Genomic DNA, 24073 nt, shown 5'->3' on the forward strand with positions numbered 1-24073 from the left:
TTTGATAATACGTCAAATGTCGAGGTTTTTGTTTATGATAGTGAAATGTTAAGATCTAAAATTTAATAATTCCAGTCCCACTAATAGACAAAAATACACTGAATTACAGATAGTAAGTTTAGCTTCATCGATCCCAAATTTTACAAGCTGTTTCTTAGCGTTAGATACAATATTATTTATCTATTTGTTGATTTTGTATAGGGTGAGCAATGTGGCTTCTTTATATGGTACGATGAGTTGTGGAAATTGATGGACCATGACGTTTTTTGGTGGCGGGCAACAGAAGATTAAATTGGAAAAGTATTGGATGTGGCTCAATTTTAAGGGATAACTACCTCATCATCACAGGATAATAGTGTGTGGGTTCTCGTACTACAACTAGAGGGATTCAAGGTGGAAAGGTTTAGTGCCATGTTTGGGATCTCCAATGTTGAGGCGTATTGATACATGGTCCCACGTTGATTTTTGTAATGCATGTACAAAGAATATAGGATTGTCTGATCCCCGTTCGAAGATTTGAGGAAGCGTTCGGTGTTCCATGTCCCCGGTAGGTTGACCAAGTGAAGTGCTAGCCTTGTATTGTTGAATCAAGCAAGTTCGAATCCCTAATAACATCAGAGAATGACTGACATTTGGTGGCTGCACAAGGGGCCGCCTCATTTTTCTTATGTGGCCAATGAAACCTCATTACACCATAAGTAAGGTGGATCTACAGGACCAATTTTGACCAATCAAGCCCGTACTCTTAATCAATTGGATTTAGTATCAATTCAAGTTTTTCATTCTTCCAGAAACAAAGATGAATTTCAATTATGCCAGAGGATTGCTAGAAATTTTTTCATTTATTTTTGAGCTAAACAAGGCAGAGGAATGCTTTACATACATGGACATGCGCAAAAGATGGTGCACCTAACCAAGCGCGTCTCCCCATATGCAAAAGCTAATGGGTTTTATAACACCAACTCTGTCTCCTTAACTAATTTGCTTTAGTAACAGACGAGGAAGTCTGGGTTACACGAGATGCAGTTTAGACCCTCGAGTTCCCCTTTGAACTCGTTAGAATATGGTTTTGAGATTTTTAAAAGAATATATTATACCATATATCATGGAGTGCATAATGGCTCTTCTGAATGTTGAAGCTCACCTTATACGGTAAGCAAGTTCGAAGTGGAAACGTAATTTTATATTTCCACTTCATAAAGGATCCAATTTGTTTCCAAATTGTACGTGCATATCACATAATAGTACCAAGAATATAAAAAGTGCCAATATTCATCAAATATAATGCATGAATAATAGACAGCAACGTAGGACGAGTCCTTATCAGCCAATTCAAGATTTCATATAGTATACATTCATATGCTATTATGAGGTACCATCGACGCCATCCCGGCGAAAGTGCCCTGAAAGTTCACCTTAACTAGATATGGAAGGGTCCGATTGCCTCAAAAGCATTAGAACCCAACTGATGGCTCCCTTCATTCCCTACAGTGTCATTTTATAGATGTATTCTAGAACATTATGCTAAATGATCTCGATTTATCATATCTAACCATTTCATCATTTAATATGACACTTCTCTATTAATCAGAGGTCTATGAGGCCCAAATTTGTTATTAATATGTAGTTTTAACAAGCATTTTCAATATCAAGTGATTTTAAATAATTGAACCCAAATCATAATTCTAAATGTTAGAACTTAAAAAAATCCATGCTCGTGGAGCTTTCGCTCATCAAGCTTTGGTTGATAGAGAGTTGGACACGTGGATTTATGTGTGATCACGAATCTCAATAACCATTTAGAATAGAATGAGTACCGTATAGAATCCCCGTATAGAATCCTCGTATAGAAGGAGCAGCGTCGAAAAGTGTGGCCGATTATCTTTTTTCCTCCAAATCCTGGAACAGAATGAGCAGCATCGGAAAAAACTGTCACAAATCAATGTTAAACTAACGGCTCTTGCAAGCAATATTATGAAATAAGTCAGTGTCCCCAAAATATATAGCCTTCTAGGGAGTCGCACAACCTCTCAGCATTTCTTGTTCTTTTTAGCATAACTGGCTACTTTAGCAACAAACGAGCGTATAACAAGCTAATATATTATTCAATAAAAATCCCAAATTTAAGAAAAATGCAATTCATCCCACTATGCTTGTCACGTTCTCTGACAAGTCGGCTGCCTGATTGGCAAGTTGTTCTCCTTCATAATGTACATGAGATGCTTTGAAAGCTCCGCAAGATCACAATATTTCAAGCTCTTCTTTTTAATTAAAAAGATAATATTGACCCTTTTTTCGGAAAACAAAATCGCCGAGCTTTCAACAATTCGATGAATGTAGGTATTATCCGGTCCCGCGGTGGTAGTATCGCTTTTTTTTTTTTTTTTTTGCGCAATTTAGAGCAATTAGGAGTTAGTCTACCAGAGCGGACGACACCGACCTGGATCCAAATAAAATCCCCGCCGCCCACCCGAGAGTTCCCCCAACCCAATTCTCCAACGCTCCCCTTCCCTCCCCGCCATAACCGGGGCGGCAGCCGGAGCGATCACCCGTTATTGATCCACCACCACCACCGCAACGATGGCGGAGGACCTGGCCGGGGGCGTCGCAGGAGCGGCGGCGTCGGTGGACCCCGATGGCCCCGACGGCGTCCGCATGACGTGGAACGCGTGGCCCCGATCGAAGGTGGAGGCGAGCAAGTGCGTTATCCCCGTGGCGGCGTCCATCGCCCCGATCCGGGCATCTCCCTCCCTCCTCGTCCTCCCCTATGCTCCACTTCGGTGCAAGCCCCCCTGCGCCGCGGTCCTCAACCCCTTCGCCCGCGTCGACTTCGCCGCCAAGATCTGGATCTGCCCCCTCTGCTTCTCTCGCAACCACTTTCCTCCGCACTACGCCGCCATCAGCGAGACCAACGTCCCCGGCGAGCTCTATCCCCAGTGCACCACCGTCGAGTACGCCCCCCCGCCTATCGACGCCGCCGCAGCCGCCATCCCGCCACCCGTCTTCCTCTTCGTTCTCGACACCTGCCTCATCGAGGAGGAGCTGGGATTCGTCAAGTCCGCCATGCGCCGCGCCATCGGCCTCCTCCCCGACCACGCCCTCGTCGGCCTCGTTACTTTCGGCACCCAGGTCTACCTGTACGAGCTCGGCTTCTCCGATCTGTCCAAGATTTACGTCTTCCGAGGCACCAAAGAGATCTCCAAGGAGCAGATCCTGGATCAGCTTGGCCTCTCCGCTGCCGGTCTTCGCCCCGGTACTGCAGGGGCCTCTGGGTACCCCAAAGCGAGGCTCCAAGCCAACGGATTGCTTCCTTCCGGGTCCGTCAATAGGTTCCTGCTCCCGGCCTCCGATTGTGAATACGCTCTTAATGCGGTACGATTCTTCTTTCATCTCCCTCCCCTCCAAAATTGACTGCTGTCTGGCTGTTGATCTCTCTATGTTGGGTCTGCATGCCCGAGGAAATGACTCGCGGGCAATCTTTTTAACTATTTTCGGTAAAAAAAAATCTTTTTCTTAGAACAAGATTGGTTTGTGCCTTTTATTACAGCTGTTAGATGAGCTGCAGACGGATCAGTGGCCTGTGGAAGCTGGAAACCGGGCTCTGCGGTGCACTGGGGTTGCTCTCAGTGTTGCGGCTGGCTTATTGGGAGCATGCATTCCCGGTACTGGGGCTCGCATCATAGCTTTGGTCGGCGGGCCATGTACGGAGGGCCCTGGAATGGTAATTGTTCCTAGTTTGTTGATGCAATTTATTCTTGATTTTCGACGTCCAAATTTATTTTTGACTTGCCCTAGTCTCAATTGGAGCTCGGGATAAGTGCAACATGCTTTAGCTACTTCTTGTCCAATACTTTCCACCTCCAATGCTAGAAGTCATGGAATTGGAACAAAATTTTCAAGACCTTGCATCAGTTATGCTGTCTCGTGTCTTTTAGGCCTTTTATTTTAGGATTTTAGCTGATGAAAATATTTACAGTCAATATCTTTACTCGAGAATGTTCACTCTCATGAATGAGGCAAGTTCTGGAGGTGGGCTGCAAATATGCCTATACATTTTGGGATTATGGTATAATTTTGTAGCCGAGTGCAATGGAATATCATGCTCTGATGAAGTGGCAAACTGCTCAGCACATTGGGCATTCATAATGCTTCAATGGAGGCTTTTTTTTGGTTTTTAAATCCACCTTTCATGATATTGTGAATAAAATTGTTAGCAAGATAGGTTAAAGTTGACTACTCAGCTTTGATGTCAATTTCCTAGGTTAGTGTAGTATGCTTGCTAATATTTGATGGTAGGAATTTTATGTTAGGTTTATAAAAATGTTCTGCTGTAATTGAGCCTTTATAGTACTTGCATGTTGCAATACAGAAGAGGTACATGGCCCAACCTTTAATGAGACAATTGTCTGTGGTGCAAAACTCTAATGATTTATTATTGTGAATTATAAAAATATGCCTCTGGATGTGAGGTGGATATCCATGATTTACTTAATGGTCATCAATGAAAATTAGTTTTTGTTTCATGGATCAAGAGAACCTTTTCTTCTTCTTAGGATTTTAATGCTTCGTAAGTTGGCCGCTTTGGGCCAACAAGTAGTGTTGTGGTTCAAATCTGGCTCGAGGGTGACCACGCTGATGAAGCCGAGGGAGCCGCCGGTACTGGAAAGGGGAAGACGGGAGCCGCCTCCTGCGCGACAGCTGTGGATCTGCACAAAATCTTACCAGTATTTCCGGTGAGGGCCCTCTGACGATCAAGTTAGAGTGGGGTATATTTGGTCTAGCCAAGAAAAGGTCCCCTAAAAACTACCTGACCGAGCTAGTAGCCCGGGTGACGAAGGTACTGTCAATCCCCATCATGAGGAGGCATGGCTCTGAGCCGGATGACGCGCAGTTCAGGTTGGCTGGTGACGTGCGTTACAATCCGTTTTTGAGAACGGTAGGGTGTTGGTATGGCTGGAGTAGGCAGGGTGTCGTCTGACTGCTGTTAGCTGGTTATGGAGACATGACATGGGTGCGATCGCTGACGAGGTTATGCTCGTTAAGTAGTCGCGTCATGTGTTTGACGAGGTCGACCTGGCGAATACTGGGAGCAGCTAGGTTTCGTGGGTTCCGGGGTGTGCTCGGAGGTGCGTTTCGAGCTCGAGGATCGGAGCGTATTGCTGGGGGTTTAGCGTCCCGAACTTTGGTCGGGATGGGTCGGCGTTTGTCTGGAGGCACCCTGAACTTGGTCGGCGAACGTCCGGAGTTGGTGCAGCTTTTGGCGAAGTTCTGAGCACGAGCTGGCCCTGGGCCGAGGTGAAGATTCATCCGATTGTCGTTGGTGTTAAATGGGCCGAAACTGGGCGGCCTTTTAGTTGTGGGCTGGATGACCCATTTTTTCCTCTATCAAGTAGCACCACGGATGAAATGCTATACAACATGTACATCAGAATCAGATATTATTATTTTAACACAATTCTCAGGTGGTTAGGCTATAAAGGAGTATGTGTGGATTACAAGGTTTTGGGGTTATTCTACATGTTATTTTCTTTAAACTATTTTTTCTTTCTTTTTGGTTATACTCAAAGTAGTATTTTTAATTCAAACATATGAAATCATGACCTTTATATATGAGAGGGTTAGGTCATCCTGATTAATTAAAGTGATAGTTTAGGTAGTCTTAGTTTATAATTCAGTTTGTTTATTTTAAATCTAGTTATAGTAATAACTTTCAGGGTTCATATATTAAGACTTGAGAATTGAGATCAATTTTTGGCTTTCTAATATACAATTTGACATCCATTATGGATATGCTAGAAGCATGAAGGGTGATTGTTTGTACTAAGTTTACCATGGCGCATGTGTTATGATGGGAGATGAAAGATAGTCCAAGGTTCGCCGAACCAGTACCAGAGGGGGTATCGGCCAGTGACTATTCGACACGGTATAGGTCTGTGCCATGCCGTTCAGGAATGTACTGGCACAAGAAGAGCTGGAGAGAAGAAAAAGGGAGAAGGAGAGAGAGAGAGAGAGTGAGGGCTTGAAAGTCCTCATCGATAGGGGGTTGTCCTTATTTTGCTTTAAAATAGGGATGCCTTTTTCTTTTTATAAGTTTCGAGTTGACGTCGGCAAATGGTTTGCCAACTTTTTTCTGAGTGAAGTCGGCAAACCACTTGCTAACTTCAATTCGAATTTACGAAAAAAAGTTATATATTTTGAACCGATGGGATGAACCATGCTGGTAACCGATCGGTCTGATTTGGGACGCCTCGAACCAATCAGTTCGGCATGGTTTAGTGGATCTTGAAAGATACATTCCTTCTATTATTTCTTTACTCATAAATTTAGTTTACAAATTCAGATTGTTATGGTTGACCAATGCTAGTATAAGTGAGATTTTTTAGGGTTATGGTGGTTCATAAAAATAGGGATGAGGCCATCCTAATGAGACTGAAGATGACCTATGAAAAGCTAATTAATAACCCTCTCCTTTTCCCCCTCCTACTTGATGGATTTCATGCTTCGATATAGGTATATGTGGGCTTAAGTATTGCCCCTATGATTGATTGTCCAATCCAATCCATCATTTGTCTCATTTTTTCTAGATCTATTTTTTTTTAAAATCAATACCATGTGTTGATACATTTAATAAGTGCCAATCTAAAGTATGTTACCTGGCATTAAATATGTAGGATTCCTAGTTTGGACCGTGAGTTTGAGTGACTTCTCTTCGGAAATTTCTGGTCTTTAGTCAGAAGACATGCTTTTGATATCATAAGAAGAGGATGACTGGACTTGTGCGTCAGTTGTGCTGAGCTTGGCCAAAACATGGTACCAACAAAGTTTTGTCTGGCTCAGGCTTGGCCTAGCTGGCTTCGGGGCCTAATTTCTCAAGCTTGAGGTGGACCTCGACCCAGATATAAAGTCCGACATCGAAGTATTACCTCACCAGCTCGAGAAATCTTAATCCATTGCAGTAGCAAAATAGAGGGCAAAGGTTTAAGAGGAGAGATTGGGTGAAGTGTCCGAGATGGAGCATTGAAGAGAAGCGAGAAACAAAGGGTTAAGGAATAGGGAGGAATTAAGGGGGATTGGAAGGAGAGAGAAAGAATGATATGATTGGGATTTGTTTCCAACAATGGTGGATGTGATTGGAGGGAGGGAGAGAGGGGTAGAAGGGGTGGATGACGAGGACTTAAATCAAGGTTTGCTGTCTCAGTACCGGACCCCATACTGGTGCCATACTAACATAGTGTCGATACGGTATGGTACGATTTTTTTTAGCAGACCGAATATTGGTGCATCATCCGTATTGGGTACCAGTACCGAACCGGTACGGTATGGTATGTTCCATCCGTCCGATTCCGGCTGATATGGCGTACCTTGACTTGAATCCTTGTGGGATGCCCCGTCATCCCACCACCCTCAGTGTCGAGACGAGGCACCATCCTTAGTGTTGAGACAAAACCAGGATAGGATGCAAACTAGGATGGGATAGGAAAATCACTGCCATGGGTGTTGGGATGCAATGCCTGGGTGGTGTCGTCCTACAAAATTTGGTGGCAGCAATCCTGAGCATTGGGTGGTGAGGGAGGAAAAAAGGAAAGTAGGAGGCCATGGGGATTTAAGATTAGAGTTAAGGTTGGGAGGGGATATTTTGTATAAATATAAATATATAAACATGTTAATATTTTATATTATATGAATGGTTAGGGCTAAGCCTTTGGTTATTTGGCTTAGCCCGAGTCTGACCCGAATCCTAATTAGGGCTTGATTTTTTTTTGAGCCAGTGGCTCGTTGGGCTTGACTTGAATTCCCAAGATCGGATTGGGTGGGTTGGGTTGGATTTGCATAGGCGACCTGTAGTCAAAACTACGAAAGTAGGTTTACTAGCCATTTTATTGTGCTATGACTTAGTACCGACCTTTAGGACTATTTGTATTAAGCCCCATTTGATGGCCTACTCATGACATACATGGTGAATAAATGCTAAAATTAGATTGTTAAAGAACAACATGAAGGTTTACATGTCTTGAGTTTAGTGGCAAGATGCATCAAACAACAATCAAACAAATAATAATGGAAGGCTTGCATGCAGAATGACACATATTGTGGAGGTTCTAATATTGTCGAGGATCTAGGCATAGATAGTCCGAATGAGTTGCATCTTTTGCAAGACCAATTGTCAAACAAGACCCATGTTTTTGATTAACAGGTGGCTACCATATATGATATATACATGTTACCATGTTTTAAGGATCCAAGATCTTGTCCAATGATGGATTTGTGATGAACCAGCTGTCTTTTAACCCAAATTTGGTCTTGCCCATTTGGTTGTGGCAAGTCAATGGTATGTGATGAAAGTTGAGTTCACAAAGAGGATTTTCGCATGCGATGTACATAGCGGAAGCAAAATGGTGTGATTTAGATTTGGAAGAGTCTTTAAGTTTAGTCCTTCTTTGAATCAAATTTTTAGATATAATAATAGCTAGAAATTGCATAAGCTATAACTTGAGAATCAGGTACTTGTTTCAACTTTATAATCCATGATTTTAAGATGATCTGTGATGTGTAAATTAGAAGCATCAAATCAGTTATTCCAAACTAAGTTCTCATGGCTTGCTTTCATTAGTTAAAATTTTGTTTCTTGGTCATGATTAGTTTGCTTTATTCAATGTCTTAGACCAATCAGAGATTCTTGTTATTCTAATTATCACGACCTGTATATGTTGGGAATACAAATTCCTTAAGAGATTGTAGAAGCATTAAAATTTAAGTTTAATCATTTTTATTCCCATTTTTCTCGATGTTTCAAAAAGCAGGTGTGGTATCTGGGCAATTGAGGTACCACATAGTGCATATGCGGTATATGGATGCATATTTGGGCACCTATGAAGTTGGTATTCTAATATTTTAAAATAAATAGATCTCATAAAGTTAGATTAAAATTAGTCAAAATTCATAATAAATAAGTAAATTATCAGAAAGAAAAGAAGATTAAAGTGTACACATCTGAACCTATTTGTGAGCTTGTTTTAGTATAATATGATATTTTAACTTCGAGAATAACAATGTTTCCCTGCAAACTATACTCAAATTTCAGATACACCAATGCAGCAAATTGTGAATTATCAAATGAAAAACAAGCAACAAGGATGCACATCTTATAACTAAGTTCGAAGCACCTGGCTATTAGACAAGATGTGTATTTAAGCTACTAATTCTCAAGAAAACACTCGAAAGTCAATCTTCTACCTCATGAAGTGACTTATCATCCATAACCATCACAATCCGTTTTTGGTTGTGCCACATAAGCCTGCTGGGAAGGGCCTGATGGCTCAATTTGTGGTCCAGCCCCAGTGTGGTGCCTCACCAGGCTGTCTTCATATGCAGCCACATGAACTGCATTTTGAAACACTGTTTTTTCCCTCTTGTGCAGTAAATTCCATGTTTCGATCTAGATTTGCCTGGTCTAAAAATATGACGCTATTGTTACATTTTATCTCTTTTCTCTTAGTATACTTAGAAAAAATATAGATAAAATTGTTTGTTATTTTCAATCATTAAGGACTGATCTATGGTAACTAGCCAAAATGTCATGTGAAGCATATTAAAGTCTAGATAATGCAAAAATATCTGCAAAAACTAGATCTCAGATTTCGAGACGTTCTTTACCCCTTTTTAGTGTCTAAATTTAGTTATATAGGGGGTTAGGAATAAAATCAAGGATGTGCCTCTTGCAAAAACACATTTGACGGAATACATATGTGCTCATTTCACCCAATACATGCCTGATTTACATAAGTTAGTTGGCCCATGCACTTGAGCAACCATCACAAGTTTTTAGCAGCAGTAGGTGTTAAGCAGACTATGGTGTCCATGTTGAAGAATCCATGTTAATATTTATCGGCTTGTTGGATATGCATTAGATACTTTGAACTTGTCAAATTTTTTACTGTAGATTTTGAATATTGGGATTGGACTAAGGTATATCTTGTGGCCATTTTTTAACATTTATGGAAGAACCACTGCATTATTCGCACACACATCTCAGTACACATATGGAAAGTCAGTCATTGGAATATTTAAACTCAGGCATGTCATTTAAAGAACACTTTGTTGTTTTCATGTAAAATCTTCAAATATACAAAGCCGAACACTTTGTATTCATGTATCTTGTTCTTTTCCTCTTGCTAAATCGGATATTTGGCTGCACGTTTGAATCCAAGTCTCTTGTTGGACCATGGTATGCTGAATCGGCCCGTATTGGCCAGTTCAGCCTGTACCGGATCGGTCCGGTTCCAACGTGAAAAACGGTTCCGGTCCCTGCGGTACAAGCCCAGTACCGGTGCGAACCAGCTATGCGCAGGGCAGCGCGCCTACGCGGGCGCAAGTGGGGATCTGCGTCCGAGCACTGTCGGTTTGGTACCGGTTCAAACCGGTCCGAACCGGAACCGTATCGGTTTGGTAGGCGACCGGTACACCTATTGGTACCGGTACGCCTATCGGTACCGGTACAATATCCGTTTTCAAGTTCTTCTGGTTCTTTATGCTTTATTTCATTCATTTTACAGTTTTAGTTCATGCTAGGGTTAAAACTGGTCAGGTTTTTGGTTCTGTTTAACTGTTTGAGAGTTGTATTAATTATCTATTGAAAAATTAAAACTACAATGCTGTTCTCTTAGAGTTTAAGAAATGATGCCTTCATATTACAAGCATACCTACTCAGTTTCAGATTGATTGATGAACAAATTTCAATTAGTTCAATATCATGATGGACTTGGTTTTTCACCTTCCTACTTGAGGTGGATCCCTCAAGTACGTTAGAGATTAGCAGATATTTCAATGGATGAGCTGTGCTATAACGTATTCACACAATTTCTTTACCAAGTGTATACTTCTATGTCCAAAGATGCTAGACAAGAAGGCCTGTTGTATATGTCCGATGCTAACATGCATGCTGTTTTTAAGATATTTTTGTTAAAAGAACATTTTTTCTGTACCTCAGATATATATTTTTTATGTTGCTGTTGTCTAATCCGCTATAATATTTGGGGCTTAATTTGTTTTTATTTTGCAGATTGTGTCAAAAGATTTGTCAGAGCCAGTACGTTCACATAAAGATCTTGACAAAGATGCAGCTTCACATTTCCACAAAGCTGTTAAATTTTATGATAATCTTGCCAAACAGCTGGTTAACCAGGGCCATGTCTTGGACCTTTTTGCTTCTGCACTTGATCAGGTTTGTGTAACCTTTGGTTCTTTTAGCAGTTATTTTCCAAATTTTCTATATTTACGATAACATGCTCCCTTACATTTTTTTGATGAATTTGGTTCTGTGACAAATATGACTGTTGGTTATATGTTATAGGAATATAGTGATATGTCATATTAGCTTAAAACAGTTTGTACTGCTAGAAAATGGAAGGGTTGAATCAGAGTCCTAACCTAAACTTATGTGATTGTACTTACTGATGGTGAACAAAATAGCTAAAAAAAAGCTGCTAAACTGTGATGACAATGAGCACTTAGGCATTTATTTTTTGGCTGAACCGCCGAAGGTGGCATTGTAATGCAATTTCATTAAATAGGTGAAAATATTAAAAATAACCTGTGAAATTTCAAGGATTAGGCTGCAAGTGGGCGGTTGGATCGGGTAAACAAATTGAACCCAATCCTAACTTGTTCCTGTTTAGGCTGAAGCAGATTGGGTTTATGTTTCAAGTTTCAAGGATATATTTTTTTTAAATATTGATCCATTTAGTTTAAGATCAGAACAGGTCAAGGATATTACAATGCAAACCATAGTACAATTTGATTATCTAATTATATCATAAACATATAATAAAATATCAATTAACAACATTTGGACATTATTAACAATTTATTCCATATAATATTTGATTGGCAACCATATATAAATTATAACCAACTACACAAAATAACTACCTACATTAGATTTAAAAATAATTTCTTAAATTCAAGAGGATTGTGAATTCATAATGTATTAATTTAGGGTTGGTTTGAGATACTTAGCGATCTAAGTCTAATCCATGTTGAAAGCAGGTCATATTTTTCAAAGCAAGCCTTCTCTGAATAACTCTGGTTCAAATTGGGCCAGATTATTTTTGAGTTGGTTCCAAATCGGAAGTGGGTCAATCCAATCCATATGCGGCCCTATCTAGGTTTGTGGAAGAGGAAAAAGGGAATTATGGCATGGACGTGAAGGTTCAAACTGATTTAGTTAGAGGAGGATATATGTATCAGCTTTCCATAAAATGATCAGTTATTTAGATGTAATAGTCATAGAGGAATTGACATTAGTAATCGGTGGATTTAATGATGAGCAACATAATGGGTAAGTTGAAATTTCTTCTAGTTTGTTGGAGTCAAAAGAATGTGAAGGCCAGATACTGGAAATTAGATCCTTTTTGGTTGAAATAGAGTAGAAATTGAGACTTGGAAGAAGAATTCGATGATTAACTAAGGGTGGTGGTAGCGGTACTTGCTGTGAAGAAGGAGAGCAAGTAGGCCATGGGTTTCTTTGTAGATTTAGTTGGAGGTTTTGGCATATGATGAAGAATTCTTTGGGGTTGAAGAATGAATGCCATGCTCTACTATATGGTGGGGGCATAGATTTAATATTTATCTTTCTCATTTCTTGAAGGGGCGATGTCATAGTTACGGAAAGTTAGAAATGCCTGCTAGCTAGTTGGCTAAACTATACAAGATTGTATCCAAGTCTTTGCTGAAGAAATGTAGTTAGAGTTTAGATTTTCGAATGGACCATCATGCTATACAAGATTGTATCCAAGTCTTTGCACGATTTGGTAGAGCCCGCGAGGATACAATTGCATAGGAGATGGATTCCTCAAGGTCCAGAAGGACACGATGTAGCTGCAGATGACCTCGCATATGGAATAGGATTTATAGACGTATCAGATTTCGAGTTGTATACTAGATCTTATTGTCCGCAGCCACAGACAGCCTATGACCTATACGGATATAGATATAGATATGGTGCGTCTGAAGCATCTTTCGGTGGCTATTACTTTACGCAATCCAGAGCATCTTACTAGTCGGATTTTGCTGCCGGTTTATTCAGATGAGTTCCTTCACAGTCGTTTTATTAGCCAGAGGATACCTCTTAGAGCCAGAGCTTCAACGAGAGATCTGAGAGTACTTATAACCCAGAGCGCGTTCCTTATGGGATGAACATATAAGATTACATCGCTTAATCAGAGGGGTGGGTTGATGTGCCTCCTGACTATGCTAATGATGCAGATATCTACGTGAGACATCGTCACTTGATGATATTTTTAGATATCGATATGTATATTGTACTTTAAATATATGTAATTGATTGTATTATTTTATATTTTTTATCTTACTAGTTGATTTAGGATATTTAATGTTGCTTTTTATAGCATGTAGTATCTCACTAATCATTTTATGTTTTATATCACTTTAAAATAAAAAGATGCATCATTTAGGTTATATCGGGATCATAAAAATATCAAAAAAAAAAATTGAAAGACATCAAATTATACTTAAAATCATTGAAAAAGTTGAAAAAAATTGATTATAAATTAATCAAACTTGAAAAGCTAAAAAAAATTGGGCGTGCCCAAGCATACCGTATGTCGGTACGACACCGAACCTGTACTGTACTGGCCCGCCCGACATTTCTTATATTTATATGTCATTAACTTACCTTGAGTTCCAGTAAATATGGCAGGGAAATTATAAGTAGGATAGATGATTTTCACCAGATTAAAGAATTTATTCTTGGGGCACATACGATTGCAAAACACTACGGAACTTTGAATAGATATCTCTAGTGAAAAATTTAGCTTTGGAGAAACTAAAGAATATTCCATGCAGTGCCAACCGGAAAATATGCAACTTTGCATTCTTCGCCTGTTATTTTTGTTTGAGATTGGTATTGTAACATGGATTGAAGATTACATTGGTGCAAGCATGTAAGTGCTTAATTGCCATGGGTGTCTAAATGTTTGAAACTTCTAAATTAATTAGCTGACACACATAGTGAGCCCCTCTTATCTTACAATTATCAGACATGCATGGCCGCGCACACACTTATAGAGAGATGCACTTGGTAATCTTCTCCTTTTACTAAAATTTGTTCATGTGAAAGTAATTGCTGCTCTTGATTTATTTCAATGCTATTCTAAATAAATAAAGATAACACTTATCTCATGTGCTCTGGCACCATCATATTTATGTCCAGGTTGGGGTTGCAGAAATGAAAGTTGTTGTTGAAAGAACAGGTGGTCTTGTTGTTTTGGCTGAAAGTTTTGGACACTCAGTCTTTAAAGACTCTTTCAAGCGAATTTTTGAGGATGGTGAACAATCTCTTGGTCTTTCTTTTAAGTGAGTTGTGCTGCATTGCCTGCCAGTGGTTTGTTAGTTAGATAGCAGTCTTTCCTAGCTCTATGCATTGGAAATTAATTTGATATGATTATATATACTTGGGCATGATGATTGTAAAATTCACTCCACATGCATAAGCATAAAATGTCATCCTTTTAGTGTCGGTGACCCAAGCCTCTGTCGTGCCTTATACACCCTGTATCTTTTAAATTTTTTAGCTCATTTGTATCGAAGCATATCACCTCTATATCGAGGATCATTCCATACTTGCTGGTGATCGATACATTATGGATCCTTGAGATTTGAATCTTTGGTGTATCTTGCTGAGTCATTTGTCCTCAAAAAATTGTGATGCAGACAAAAATTGCTTTATAAATTCTCGTTTGCCACCTCTTTCTGAGTTGTCTTTAGTCCATCCCCATTATCTATATGTATATGACCTAATCAATGCAATCTCCTGCCTGCACATATCAACATTGGTTATCCTCTTTTTGTGACCCTCAAACCTTTTTGTAATGTATTCATTCTTTATTCTCTCTCTCAGGGTTTTAACAATTATGTGCCTGAAAGGTGTTCAATATGTTATATCATTGTTCTTGTCTATGCTCATTGACTATCATGCCAATGCTCTTTTATTCACCTGTACTTTGACTTTCTATGTTACTGGGATACTACATTTTTAAGCCGTACGGAAGTGTTGATACTTTTGGATACTTGGACGTGGTAGGATATGGCATGACATGGGTGGAGACTCCACTTTGAAGTGTCCTGATGATGTTAACAAAAAGTGTCCGATGCTTGGCACTCTTTTGGAGTGTCATGCAGGGAACTCTTAGTTTTTAGTGCCAAACACTTTCAGTGAAGTATCCTTAAGTTTTTCTAGACACTTTAAGCAAAATGTTCTACGAATGCTTAAGCAAAATGTCATTATATTTTAAATATAAATATATTACAATTAATTAGCATTTTGAGTATTCAACACATCTTAAATGAACCTAGAAAATAAATTAAACAACTTGTAAATTCGTGGCTACACCATTTTTTTTTTTTTTAAATAGCATATATAGTTTGAAGTTTCGCATTTTTATATATCATTCATAGTTTCTCCCTTTTTTGAATAAGGATCAAAAATAGACACACTACATACGTGTGTACATGGTATACAAATAGCTACACACAGAGACACATACACTATATACACATGTATGTGTCTGTATATGCTGTGTCCCCGTGCCTTGTTTTTTGGAGGTTGCCTTGCCCAATACTTGAGGACACTTGGACGCTTTGCACCTATGCAAAGTGTTTAGGTAACACTGATGAGTTTCTAGCAGGGCAAATTGATTGTGCAGTGAAGTCTTTTTGTACTTTCTGTGGAAATCCTCTATCTTTCTTCAATAAGATCTAATTTTTCAGTACTGTTTTTTGACACTTCCAGTAATTGAGTAAGCTATGGTGCTCTCAAGGTGATAAGCACTAAATTGATGAGTCTTTTATTTGGTTTTTGTTTTCCTTTTTTTCCCTCTTGATAAAATAAATATTGTTTTCTTATAATTCAACAGTGCACAATCATACACTTGTCCTGTTGAGATAATAGTAAGCCTTGCTGGACATCCTGATATGGATTATAGAAAGGATTTAGCTCACATCTTTGTACATATCAGGGCTGAATGACCATGGTGATACCTACACATGTTCTCTTATAAATAGATATCTAAGAACCAGCAAAAGGCTAAGCGAAGCACATAGTTTACATTTTGTTCAATATTCATGCAAAATCTTACCAGTAATCAGTATTCTCAGAAATTTGTTTTGCCAGCATTATCATTGTACCTAACTATATTCTGCATGGAAAGCATCTCTCATTTTCAGGGCTATGGCTTCTGTTTCTGTACCATTTTTCTTAATCATTAACTTGGTGACTCTGTTGCTCATGTACACATCCTATGATGGTTGCATATATGTATTAATGCTGAATGTTATTTTTTTATTCCAGTGGTACACTTGAGATCAACTGTTCCAAAGACATCAAAATTCAGGGAGTTATTGGACCGTGTACGTCTTTGGAAAAGGTTGTCCAATTTAAGTCTCAGTGCTACTGGATGATTTTATTATATACTCTATGTTTTCTGTTGTCTAATCAATATTGCTGAATGTTGTGACACTTGCAGAAAGGAGCTCTTTGTGCTGATACAATCATAGGCCAGGGAAATACGACTTCATGGAGGATGTGTGGTCTCGATAGGAGTACTTGTTTGACCGCCTTCTTTGATATATCACCAAGTGAACGGTCAAGCCAGCCAGGAAGTACAAATCCACAATTATACATACAGTTTTTGACAAAGTATGGTGCAACTTCCTTTGGGACATATTTTTCCTTTTGGTAGTCTTCAATTGTCACGGTGAATGTTATCAGTTGAAGATATAATGATCATTTTCCTGCAGCTATCAGAATCCTGAAGGTCAAATGAGGCTACGAGTTACAACTGTCACTAGGAGATGGGTGGATGGTTCTGCCAATACAGAGGTTAGTTATGAATTTTTTATTATATTTTCATTATATTTCTCTGACTGTACATCAGAAAATCCATGATAATTGAGTTTTGTTTCAAAGTTTATGCAACCCTGACTTGATATATACTGTAGAGCTTGTTCCTGTCTTTGCTTTTTCATCATCATACGATCTGCTTGATTTCCATATTGATGAATACTTCTATCTTGTATGTATAGACTAATGGATATATAATCATACCTAATTAAATTAGCGCTAGGTGGATGAATTATGGAGGTGGTGGCCTTATGAGGTCTAAGACAGTGGGCAACATGTTGGTGGGGGCTGGCCTTGGAGACATGGCTGCTGGAGCTTGGCATGTGAATGAGGACGGGGTTGGGTTTTTTGTGTGGAAGGGCCCCAGTAGTGGACCATGAGGACATTGCAATGGCAAGACAAAGATAAGGGTCAAGAGGAGAGGAGTCGAGGAAGAGGGGTTATTATTGATTGTGTAATGAGAGAGTATTGATTAATGTGCTCGCTTTTATTTTTAGATTTACTGCTGTATTTATTTGCATTAGAGAGAAGGGAAGAGAGAGGAGGGTAGTTATCATAAATAATAAGCGTTCTGTCAGTATATATGTGGCATATGCATATATTCAGTTTTGGATTTGTGGGTAGGGTCACATCTGCGCCAAGGGTGGCCCAATCCTTTCTCTGGAATCATTTGGGTCTTTCTATGTAGGTGCGGTTTAACCCTGAGCCTGATTTTCCTTTGCTTAAGCCTGGTCTGAAAGTAGACTTACATTATATCTCAGGTCAGCCTGGGCCCACTTAGTCTTACATAAGTTGCTCACAGTGAAAGTTGAAGAAACAAAATTAACGCTTGTCATGTTTAACAGTGCAAACCACCATAGGAAAAGGTTGCCTTAGTTTTTATTTGCATCATTTTTTACGCTTATTTCCCAACCTTTCTTGGAGGTGTTGCTGAATTACAATCCTCCGCCTTGCAAATTTAATCTAGTAACAGTCTTAAGCGATGGAGAGTTTGGTTTACTTGCCTTTAGGATATGGATTTTGGGCCATATTTTTCTTAATTTGTTAATGTGCCGCATCTTTAACATGTTGATCAAACTTGTACATGGATCAGCATGCATATAATAGAAGCAAATTTGTTGCCTGGGTGAGTGTGTAATGTTGGAGAGAGGTTTTTAGGAAGTTTTGCAAGACTGGAACAAGTAAATGATACCAAGTTTTCAAGGTTACATGATTGTTGATTTACTTTTCAGCTAATATGTTAAAGAATCTTTCCACGTCTATCAAAAATAGGCTTCTCTGTTACCCAACTATATCTTTCTGCATATTGAAATACATTACATTCGTGATTACATGACTGCTGTGAAAAATTACCACATGTGCAGGAATTGGTTGAAGGGTTTGACCAGGAAACTGCAGCTGTTGTTTTAGCAAGATATATATCCTTGAAGATGGAGATGGAGGTGAACTACCGATCTCACATAGCTATGTTTGCATGGTTTAATACAAGACACTTCCCAAGAAATCGACTTCAGTTTTTGGGCTTATAAAATTTATTTTTTATATTTGAATTTGAGATCTTTATTATCAGCAACAATTTCGGTGCATCCACAAATGTTCTATATTTACGCAATATCTGCAACATTTTGTTCATGAAGTTATGCTCTATTTTTCTAGATTTGTTCACTTAGTGTTGTGTATGTCTACATTTATCATCTTAGAACTTTATTACCTTATGTCCGTGTATAGCTTGTGAAACTAGAATAGGTTCGTCCTGCTTGTATGGTGAACAAAATGTTTACCCAATATCTGCAACATTTCGTTCACAAAGTTATGCTCTATTTTTCTAGATTTGTCCACTTAGTGTTTCACTGTTTTGTATGTCTACATTTATCAGCTTAGAACTTTATTACCTTATGTCTGTGTATAGGTTGTGAAACTAGAATAGGTTGGTCCTAGTTTGTATGGTGAACAAAATATTAAAATGTATATTCTATATATGATCCTTGCATTTTCCATTAAAGATCACTTGTGCTTGGCCCTCTTCAAATCATAAAGGTCTTACCTAGTAATTGTGGTTTGTCTGCCTTTCCAGGAAGAGTTTGATGCAACACGATGGTTGGACAGATCCCTCATCCGCCTTTGCTCGCGATTTGGTGACTATCGAAAAGATGATCCTGCTTCCTTCACATTGCATCCAAATTTCTCAATATTTCCACAATTTATGTTTAATCTTCGGCGCTCGCAATTCGTACAGGTGAAATATTGTAAAAAATACTATGAACTTTTTTGTTAGATAAAAATTACTATAAACTTTGATAACTGCTTAATGCAATTTTCCTGAAGTTTGGGACTTTCCTGCTGCAGGTTTTTAACAATAGTCCAGATGAGACTGCTTATTTCCGTATGTTGTTGAATCGGGAGAGTGTTACCAATTCCGTTGTCATGATTCAGCCTTCACTGCTTTCATATTCCTTTAATTCACCTCCTGCTCCTGCATTGTTGGATGTAGCATCTATATCGGCAGACCGTATCCTATTGCTTGATACATATTTTAGTGTTGTTATTTTTCATGGTATGACGATTGCTCAATGGCGCAACATGGGCTATCAGAATCAGCCAGAGCATCAGGTAACTTGGTGGTGGTTATGATTTTGGCATACTCCAGTATACTTGAATTCTGGTGTATAATGTATTTCATTTTAGTTACAATTGGATTAGTTGGAAGATGCATGGTGTTAAATTTTGCTTTATGGTCACCATTTGTAAATTCTTATCTGCCTTTTGTCATGTTAGAGATGTTGATCTTCAGCAGTCGTCGTAGAGTCTTACAGCTTAATTTTGTTGTTTTAATGATTTCTTTGAGAATTACTGGCTGTACCACCGTCAATCTAATCACAAAAATCAGGTATTAGAACCCTGCATATCAACAAATCTCAAAACCCACTCCACCTATACTCCAATCAAATGGTCGTAAAATCTAACAGGTAAAGAAACCAAAACAAGGAAACAGAATAGACTTCTCATAGTCTTCTAGTCAGACCCTAACTCTAACTACACCATATAGACAGCCCATAACCTAATATTTCCCTGGAAAACCATCCACTAATGTTCTCCAAAGACTACATTTTCGTTCACAAAATTCAAGCATTCATTTTTGGACCATAATCATCAGCAGGTAGCTTGAGCTGCCATCTTCTTATCACCTTTTGCTTTCCTGTCTCCCTGGACATTATCAGTGAGCAGCTTCTACATCTTTGCATAGTTCTTTTCCACCAACATTTGGTAAAAGGGCCTCTCAACATTAGTATGCATTGTTGATTCCTTAATGTCCTAACATCACATAATACAACCTGTGTCACACACTTAATTTTTGCCTTTGAATTTACCCAAGCCATGATTCTGGCAGAGTTCCCCAATAAAATCCCAGATCTTGAAAGTTGTCTTTGTTAACAGAGCCTTCATTGGCAACTCGTCAGTTTCGTCTTTGTCAACAGGTTGGAGAGTCAAAGATGTACTTGTTTTAGTGAGTGGAAACTTTGGTGCATCTTTGGTTCCAAAGGTCTCACATAAGCCATTATGGGTTTCCAAATAATTATTGCAAGTTAGTAGAAAGAAGGATTGCATTAGGGAACAAGATGATCCTGCCTACTACTGAGTTGACTACAAACATGTTTATGTTTTAGCCTTCTGTCATTTTGGTGTATTTTTAGTCTCTCCATACTTTTGTTCATCTTGCTATCAGTGTTATCTACTACAATATATCTCACTTGGTGATTTAAAAATATGATGCATTTCATCATGTTTGAACTCAAAATGGTTGTTAATTCTATCTGGAGGGAATACTGAAATAGGTTATTAATAGCTGGTGTTCTGCTTTTCTATAATTTTAACTCCTTTATATCCCTATAGCAAAATGTACTTAATCGTAATTAAACTCTTCATGGTGGTTGATCACTTGATCCTGTTCAGAAGGAATAGTGGAAAATGAAGCCGGTAGCTAACAAAAAGTGTAAATTGGCTGGTTATTGTTTATGCTGTCTGTTGGTGCTTTTTCACTAGTTATATCTTAGATCCATTAATCACATTATTGATTTAGTTGTTATATGTGCTTTTATCTTTGAAATTGGTCTGCACTACTGCACTGCAGACAACTCCTCACCCGTTATATAAATATATTCTGCCAAGTTTCTGCACATGCTTATCAGTGGAGTGGTCACATTACTTTTCCTAAATCTTAACTATATATGTTTTGATATCTGGATCCTCACTTTCTTCTTTCTTTTCCGGTGAATCATTTTAAATATCTAGTTTACATGTTGACCTATAAAAGTGGATATCTGGTTAATAGATAAATTATGAAGCATCAGCTTTCCTTTGAGAACTATATATAATGTGCTCTTGTTTCAGACAATTCTATACACAATTTTTACAATTGCTAGAGTTTGAGGAGCAAGTTCTCTTTTAAAGACAGTAAACTTGCTGTCATTAAATGAGTTTTTAGGGATAATTTTCTTGTATATTGTTGTGTGATTAACAGGCCTTTGCTCAGCTATTACAAGCTCCTCAAGATGATGCACAAATGATCATTAGAGATCGTTTTCCTGTTCCCAGATTAGTTATTTGTGATCAACATGGCTCCCAGGTCTGCATTTTTCTTAAAAAAAATTGGTCTTCTCTTTTAACTCGACCATTGATATTGACTTGTTATGCAATACTTAATGATTCCTTTCATGCTATCTCCAAGATGTGTCATTACTTAAATTGATGGACTTGTCTTATAACAGTCGTTCTTTGACTTAAGTAATCCTTAACTTTGGGGTTGAAGCAGTATTTCAGAAATAAAAACATAAATAACTTGTTTCTTGGTGTTACATAAACTGATATTTCTCAAATGGTAATGGATCTCTAGTGTTAAGGAGGTCTGATGAATTGTCACCCAGAAATTGTTTTTACGTCCTTATTCTGTTCTGTAAAAGAGCTACTGGGCTTGGCCTTACTGCTAATTGTCCTACTTGTAATTGTATGTTCCGCAGGCAAGATTTTTGTTGGCAAAGTTGAACCCATCAGCTACATATAACTCTGCGCATGAGGTGGCTCCAGGCTCTGATATCATCTTCACAGACGATGTCAGCCTTCAAGTATTCTATGAACATCTTCAGAGGCTGGCTGTTCAGTCATGAGGACATGTATGCAAATTCTTTTTCTATTTGTTACTTGGTTATCTTATTTGGGTTGAGGTTGATTCTAGGTGTGAGCTATTCTCTGTTTTCCCAGCATTCTTCAACATTGGTCCTCATATATAGTCAATGTCAAGCCAGTCTTCTCACTGAAATAATTGCGCATCAAATCTTTTTGATGTTGGATGATGAATCCAGCTTACAGGAACAAAGATATTAGATAGCTGGCTGTTTTGATATACTTAGATGAGGGATGGTTTGAGCGACTCATTATCTCAGTTTGTAAGTTTGATATTAAAGGATTTTGTATACGGATCTGAGTTATGATACTGTAGACTGGAATTTTAGAGCGAGGCCATACCTTTTATTCCCTGTGACATTTGCTTCCGTCCTCCCCCCCCACCCCGTCTCTCTCTCTCTCTGGTCGGAGAAAGCCTAGTCAAAATCAGGATGAGGGTGGGATCAAATCCAGCCCAGTGAGTATGTCAATTCAATGTTGTCATCTTCTTCTGGACAACTTTCTTATTCTGGATGCTTTTTACAATCTGAAACTCTGAAATTTTCTGTAGTATGGCTACAGACAAGTAGCATTATAAATTTATGATTGAGATGGGGGGGGGGGGGGGGAGCTTTATAGTTGCCCAAATGGTGGAATCTCAATAAATTAGAACGTGTAAGGTCATCCATGTACTTGGAGCAGCAAGTATGTGTTTGAATTGGTAGTTTAGCATTGAGGCAGAAACAAGTAGTCCCTTGCAATGCAAAGATCTTTCATGGCTGTGCCATGCGGGTTTGCTCTACCGAGTCAATATCGAAGGGTGTTTCAATTTACAATGTACGTGTGATACGGTGGTTAGTCCTGATAATTATAGTTGACTTATAGGAAAAGATGATGTGGCTGTATGAAAGGATTCTTCTTTTTGTGTACAGGAAAGGTGTCTTCTTATAATGTGCTCTCGAGGCAGTTCTTGGCAGCACCGACATGGGCATGACTGTTGCGACTGACTTGGTAGGTATGCTGCATGCACACACTTCCTGGAGTTATCAGAGCTCCCGTTCACAAAGCTACATTTAGTCCGAGGAAAAAAAATCTCAAATGGAATAAACTAGAAGGGAAAAAAAGAATGTTAAATTATTCTATCTTTTCACATAAATAAATTATTTCCATATAGAGTAGAGTAAATGGGTAAGGAGAGGAAATATAAGATATTTATAATGTACTAGCTTTTATATACATCTATTTTATCTCAGAAATATAAGTGGAGTTTGTGACTAAAATGGATGGAGTAAGGAGGTTAAGAAAGAAGCGTTTGTTCCTTGTCGTCAGATTTTGGGCTTGTGTGGTTTTCTTCGTGGGCTGCTGTAAACGGAAGGCTGACCACGGGATGCGACCATGCGAGGTGTCATTTCAAAATGATTTGCCCCAGGTTCGCTGACACTGGGACAGTTCTTAGGAATTCGGATAAAATAAAGAAATGCAGTGGAACCAAAGTTTTTACGAGGCACATGCGGCGGAACTGAAGTTTTTAGTTGGCAGTGGACGCGCCCGATATCCGCTGCCTTTTCCAATTTGTGCCCTAAAATTTTCCGCCGCATCGCAGGATGCATATTCTTCGTCGCTGGTTGATAAATTAGGACGATGTGTATTTATGCAGCCATGGAATTTGCTTCTTCCTCCTCTGCCACTCTGAGAAGCCTGAATGTAGAACGCTGCTCTCTCTCTCTCTCTCTCTTTCTCTCTCTAGGTAATCTAGTAGGCAGTTTAGGTCACAACTAGTTTTGACTGCAACGTTTGAATTCTCTTTTGTCGGCTGGCCTGGAGGAATTTTTAGGTCACAACTAATTATAATTGTAATGGTTTGTTGAACAAAGATAAGTGTGATGGCTGAGATCCAATGGTCCATATGAACTTCCTTGCACCCTGTGGGAGTTAAGAAAGAGTGAGATTACACAGGTGATACCATTAGAGAGACTGTTCGGAGAAATTCTGCTAGCC

General features: G+C 38.9%; 1 protein-coding gene across 3 annotated transcripts; it reads left to right on the forward strand.

The window, feature by feature from the left end:
- Positions 1-2235: 2235 nt before the first annotated feature.
- LOC103703987 (protein transport protein SEC23 E-like) lies at positions 2236-23355 on the forward strand. Of its 3 annotated transcripts, none has more exons than XM_026803405.3 (13): positions 2238-3372; positions 3548-3721; positions 11060-11221; positions 14231-14373; positions 16367-16442; positions 16542-16714; positions 16816-16897; positions 18283-18360; positions 18993-19154; positions 19265-19528; positions 21438-21542; positions 21934-22086; positions 23008-23355. In XM_026803405.3, the coding sequence occupies exons 1-12, from the start codon at positions 2581-2583 to the stop codon at positions 22078-22080; spliced, it is 2358 nt and encodes a 785-aa protein (XP_026659206.1). In that variant the 5' UTR covers positions 2238-2580; the 3' UTR covers positions 22081-22086; positions 23008-23355. The 3 variants fall into 3 exon arrangements, with proteins under 3 accessions (XP_008785319.1, XP_026659206.1, XP_008785320.1); XM_008787098.5 differs by lacking the exon at positions 23008-23355 and adding an exon at positions 22175-22435; XM_008787097.6 differs by lacking the exon at positions 23008-23355 and having other exon boundaries at positions 2236-3372; positions 21934-22435.
- Positions 23356-24073: the final 718 nt, after the last annotated feature.

Source organism: Phoenix dactylifera, chromosome 6 (genome assembly GCF_051530095.1).
Source record: "Phoenix dactylifera cultivar Ajwa chromosome 6, Ajwa_hap1_PhDact_Kaust_v1.1, whole genome shotgun sequence".
Taxonomy (NCBI): Eukaryota; Viridiplantae; Streptophyta; class Magnoliopsida; order Arecales; family Arecaceae; genus Phoenix; species Phoenix dactylifera.